Source organism: Anneissia japonica, unplaced genomic scaffold (assembly GCF_011630105.1).
Source record: "Anneissia japonica isolate Jap-2015-1 unplaced genomic scaffold, ASM1163010v1 scaffold468_len270531_cov130, whole genome shotgun sequence".
Lineage (NCBI taxonomy): Eukaryota > Metazoa > Echinodermata > Crinoidea > Comatulida > Comatulidae > Anneissia > Anneissia japonica.
Window position 1 is genome coordinate 6,682 of NW_022703041.1, and position 6,083 is coordinate 12,764.

The following is a 6,083-nucleotide window of genomic DNA, read 5'->3' on the forward strand; positions in this document are numbered from 1 at the left end:
GTGTTCTCCCAAGGCCCTTGAAGCATCATGGTACCATGATGCTTGACAGTTGGCCATGAAGCTTGGAACATCTTCCATGATGCTTTTATCAGGGAACAGTTAAATTATTTAACTGTTCCCTGCTTTTATATAGTCTTCTTCTTTTTATATAATCTAGGATATTTCAATGGTTTTTGATTATTAAAAATACCTTGTGTCAGTCCCAACACGCTTGCCCATGATGCTAGGGAGAACACTGAACACTAGTGCTACCATTTTCTTTAGGCACTGGACTTGTGCTTCACCTTGTGGGAAGTACATGGCAGTTATACATGCCATACTTAACGGTAAGTGAAGCTACAGTTTACGGTGATCACTGCACAGGAAATAATGGCAACACAAAATTCAATGAAAAATAGGCATCAATTATTATACTGCCAAACAGTGGAGTTCCTAGCAAAAAACTGTTAAGCTATAGGTGCTGAAAAATGCACAACAAAAATGTGAATAGCGACATAAAGTACCCTCTTATAAAAATATGCCCTTAAAATTGTTCATTAAGCGCAAGCTTGATTTTTAGGACACCAGGCTAGTTTTTTGGAGGTCTTGGGTTTGATACCTACCCAAATCACCTAATTTGCATACTGATCATTCAGTATGAAAAAAAAAATGTTAGGTAGGACAGAGACATCTTTATTCTTTTTTCAAAACCAACAGTGTAAACACCAATTTAAATAGGTTGAACATAATGTAATAGTAATTTACAAAGAATAATAAATATATTTATATGCACCAAGAGTTAGATGGGGGCTTTGATTTATAGTAAATAAGTCAAATTCAAAGACAAGGAATGGAATGAATGAATGATTATTCATAGAAAATTAAATTAAATAATTTCATTAATTTTGCATTTAAAAGAGAGAAACTACAATTAAAAATATCTAAACAAGAATTATGACACTCGACAAAAATATCATTTTTACAAACATTAACACAACAAAATTTAACATGAAGAAGAGGTTTACTATGAAGAGGGGCATTAAGTGAGATGACAGCGAAACAAGATTACAATTAAACTTATGCTTTTACATAAACAACAATATTAATAATAAATGTAGGTTTCCAATACAATTAAGTCTTAGAGCGCCTCTCCACATTTTTACCCCAGCCAGTCATTGGAACAATGCATATTATTATATTACAGATATTGAGAAACCAGATTTCAAACCAGATTATCAGACTGTCAGTGAAGGTGGAACTGCGATATTCATATGTACTTTGCCCAACGGTTTTCCAACACCTATCACCATCACATGGATCAAAGATGGCAGTGTATGTGATGTGTCTGATACTGAGAAGTATCCACAGTCAGATACAATATTTGAGATCAGCAGCGTCAATAAAACAGATGAAGGACGCTACCAATGTCGAGCAGAGAATGCAGAATACAGTGGGGATGAAGGAAAGTTGAGTAATACAGGAAAACTCTCAGTGAATTGTAAGTGTTTTGTAGAATGTAGAAACCAATATATTTGTATAAAGATAATTGATACCACATATTATATACTATATAATATTGAAAATACAGTAACCCTATCTTTGTTTTAAAAGTACAAACCAGTAGTAATAAATAAATAAGAAATATTTTATGTTTTCCATACTTTTATTGTCCTTCATATAATTCTCTCTCCATTTCCATAGCAAAAATCCCCTTTTTGATGTTTATAATGGTGGAGACTAACTACTTCAACTTTAGGTTTATAGATTGAAATATGTTAATTCTAAAAAAATTATTGTACTATTACTTTTGTACTGATAATTCTTTTCATATAATATATGAATGACTATTGTTCTTCAGACAAACCTGAATTTTCTTTAGCAAAGGAAGATACTGTTTTGTCTTATGAAACGTATGTTATTGAACTTGATGTGTCAGCTAATCCCAGTTGTGTTACTTATCAATGGACCACCGATCCTTCTGGACTTGAAGAAACAGATACTAACCTAGCAATTTTCAAAGTCAATGTACGAAAGCGTAAGGACAAAATGTTCAAAATAACAGTCAACGTTACTAATATCATTGGATCAACAACTAAGTCAAGCAAGATAACTGTCAATCGTAAGCTATTAAATTTTTATATTTGAAATATCTGTGAGACTGTGCTGAAATGAACTATTGTATTTATGTCAGCAATGTTTGAAATTAAGAATCATAACATTAATTGATAATACTATATTGGTGGTGATGGTGAGGCATAACAATGTTTATGTTGGTCATTATATTTAGTATCATTTGCTTGCAGCCATTAGCATTTTTTTATCCTCATTATTATCAGTTGCTCTGAATTTATATTTCAGAATCTACAAAACAGTTATGAAATAATTTATCTAATCTGATCTCTAGATCCCCGGTTCAATTGCTATCGCTGCCTCTCTTTGTGTTTCTGCTAGACTGTAGCTGAAGTACAAGTTACAATAATATATGTATATTTAAAGCTTTCTTTAAACCAGGGGGTATCCATTCAGTGACAAGCACTGCTTTTCAAGGAAGCCCTGGCACATACAGTAAATATAACCAAATAAAAAGTGCTTACAATCATGAAATTCAAAAGTAACTAAATGTAAATAAAAAACAATAAGGTACTGTAGTATAAACTGAAATGAAAGCAGTAAAATGAAAACTACCATACCAAAATAAAAACAAGTTAAATTAAACAAAAGGAAAGGTACAGTCTAACTGAATACAGACAAAGTCCTCTTTTTTATACATAGAAAGAGAATTAAAAATTGTTACGAATTGAGAAAGATTGTTAAAAATGATGAGCAGCTCTGGTATGAAGTATATGCTTACCCCAGTTTGAATTTGCATTTGATATTTGATTTCTAGTAGGGTGAGAATGAACAGAGTGTTTAAAGGTGAATTTAGAAAACAGATATTTAGGGGCATTACCATTTAAACATTTAAACACTAGTAATATCTGGTTTGTCCATAGATCATTTAGTTTAAGCCAATAAAGTGTAATCATATCCACTGGAGTTCTAATATCGGCTGATAATAAAATTCTTGAAATCAATTTTGCTGATTTTGCATCTTTAGCCAGAAAAACGAAATAGACCGTCCAAAGTGGAAGCCAGTGGGTGTGGCATTCAGTTGATGGGCATGCCGTGCCCACTTATTCCACGCCCTTCACAAACATAAAAAAAAAAATGACCTTTCATCGGCTGGTCTTGTTCAGCTTGTTACTGAATCCACACATGATGCTGGACACATTTTAGATCCTCTTATTGTCAGGTCTCCTGATGTTCAACTTGTTGATCACTTTATCCATCGGAATCATCACTCTGACCATTCTGTTGTTTGTGCTAATATTGTTCTCACTAAGCCGGAAGTTGTTCCCAAAACAATTTCGTATCGCCCTTTAGGTTTAATAGACCACGAGAAATTTGAGCTTGACTTGACATCCGAACTTTCACCCTTATTGGCTTGTGATGATTCTGGAATGACATGGCTGTTGGTATTTCCTTTGCTTTCAACTTTTATTCAACTTTATTCAACAATGACATGAAAACGAGAAATGTAAAAAAAAAAATAATAATAATAAGAAATGCCATTGTTAGGATCACAATTAGAAGGCAAGCCTTGTCTCATAGTGAACCTAGATGATAATAATAATAATAATAATAATAATAATAATAATAATGATAATAATAAATCTATCTAAATGTCTCAATCAAGCTGCACCTATGATAACCAGGATTGTGAAAAGAACCACAGGATCCTGCATGGTATAATGAAGAGATTGTGCAGGCACATCGTTTTCGCTGACAGTGTTAGCGCAAGTTTATGAAGGACAAATCTGATACTAACCGTGACACATTTTTTGCTGCTAAACGATGTGTCAAATTTGCTGTTCTTGACTCCAAAGTCAATTTACTTCAGGAACTTGTTATCTGGTTGCACTGATATGAAGTCTTCATTCAATGCATTGAATTGTCTACTTAATCAAAACAAAAAATCACTGCCATGATTTTGATTGCCCTGAAGATTGACTAACAGGTTTGCCAACTTCTTTGTTGGAAAGGTTGCTGATATTCGCCATGAGCTTGACACATTGGATCCTTGTCCTGGCGATCCCACCTATAATGCTCACTGTTATGTGGTTTTTTCTGAGTTCTCTTCTATCTGAGACGTGAATATATATTATGTCTGCTTAGGAAATACTTATCTAAGTCATCATGTCTTGACTGTCCAACTGAGCTGCTCAGTAAGCATATTAATATTATTCTGCCTTTGATTACAAAGCTTGTAAATGTCTCATTATCATCTGGTGGTTTTCCTGATTTTTATAAGTGCGCTGTGGTTAAACCTATTTTAAAGAAAACTGGCCTTGATGTCAATGTTTTGAGCAACTTCAGACCGGTATCTAACCTATTTTTTTGTTCAAAAGTTATTGGGGTCATTCCATGTCAAATCAACCAGAGGTCCCCAGGTGACCCCCTCAGATTTTAATGAAATTTGGTCAGAATGATGATGTTGCTCACATGGACACATGCAAAATATGAAAGTCATAATCCATGTCGTTTTTGAGATATGGCCCTTTGAAATTTTCTGGACTGGACACTCGCGAATCGCGAAAAGTGACATTTTGAATAATTTCGGATTTCAGAATGCCATATTTCGGCCTACGGACAAGACAAAGAGCTCAAAGTTGGTATTCTGACTTACTTTTTGCCAAATTTTACGAATCTGCACTCAGATTTAAAGTATCATCTTTAGATTTCAAGTTATGATTGCCTAAAGTAGGGTCCAGAATGAGCGATTAAGTTTATTTTCAATTTTTGGGGTGACCCTGAATGAAAACTAGGGGTAACATGGGCTCCATTCTACTTGAATATAATCTATGGTCACAGGACTACATCCAGAAGTAATAACAATCCCATTAAAGCTTTAAATCAGAAAATACAGAGTCCCAAAATGGGCCCCAGCCAGAAAAATCCTTTAAATGGCTCGACGTTCGTGACCCCGGATGACCCGAAGATAGGTATCATAGTAATATGTACACAAAATTTCAGCTTTGCTACTCAACTCCTTCAAGGTGCCTTGTCTGTTTGAAATGGAGCCATTTTTCATAAAATTTGACTTCAAGCAATGTGTATAAAGAGAAAAGGATACATTAACATTAATGTCTTCTACTATTTAACTTATAATCAGTCCATAAAAGCCAATTTCTATGGAATACACAAATGGCAAACTTTGAAAAACTTACGATTAGTTACATTTGGGTAATTCCATGTCAAATCAACCAAAAAAAAACCTCAATCTCTCGGATTTTGTTCAAATTTTTGTATGTTGTTGAGGCCCATGAGAAACGATCAGAAATGAAAATTTTTTTCTCTAGGCCTCCTAATTAGCGAGATATCTGCTAACGAACTTTTGGCTAATTAGCGATACCTTGCGTGTTTAACCGACCATATCTCGAAAAGTATGGCACCTACAGAGCTGATTTTGGTGTCATTTTAAAGCTATTGAGTAGCTCTATAACTTTATTAATAAATGCTAAGTCCTCAATTCAAATATAAACAAGTTATGACAGGTTGTAAAGTTCAAAGTTGAATAAAAAAAATATATATCTTTTTTTTTTTTTGAAATTCATGTTAGAGATACCTAATGATGTAAAGAAGCTTCCCTATAAGTTTGGTGATGGGCGCTCCAAAAGTTCCTGAACAGTGAGCAATTATATATATATATGACATGTCCTTTCGAAATAGCACTTTTTGTACATTAACAGAGTGATGTGTGCTAATATGTGTATACTGTAGTATAACCAAAAGTAACTCTTCATTTAGGAATTTAGGTTTTAAAGTTGAATTACAATGTAAAATAAAAAGTCTCAATAAATTAGTGATGGACACTTCCTTATCAGCAAGCAATTATACATATTACTGCATGCAATTTCAAAAATTAGGACATTTTTCAATTACATTATATTGTATTATGGAATCATTATTTTAAGAAGCATATTAATGTTCAATAAACTGATCAGTACATTTATACACATCTAGTTGTATATAAGAGACAGCCCTGGCACATACAGTAAATATAA

At 33.4% G+C, this 6,083-nt stretch overlaps 1 protein-coding gene across 1 annotated transcript in view; it reads left to right on the plus strand.

The window, feature by feature from the left end:
- The first annotated feature begins 220 nt into the window (after nt 1-220).
- The window catches only part of LOC117104242 (limbic system-associated membrane protein-like), a 76,075-nt gene continuing 70,212 nt past the window's right edge, over nt 221-6,083 (plus strand). Inside the window, exons 1-3 of the mRNA XM_033244947.1 lie at nt 221-326; nt 1,148-1,477; nt 1,838-2,098. Coding sequence (XP_033100838.1) covers nt 221-326; nt 1,148-1,477; nt 1,838-2,098 — 697 coding nt within the window. The remainder of the gene's footprint in view (nt 327-1,147; nt 1,478-1,837; nt 2,099-6,083) is intronic.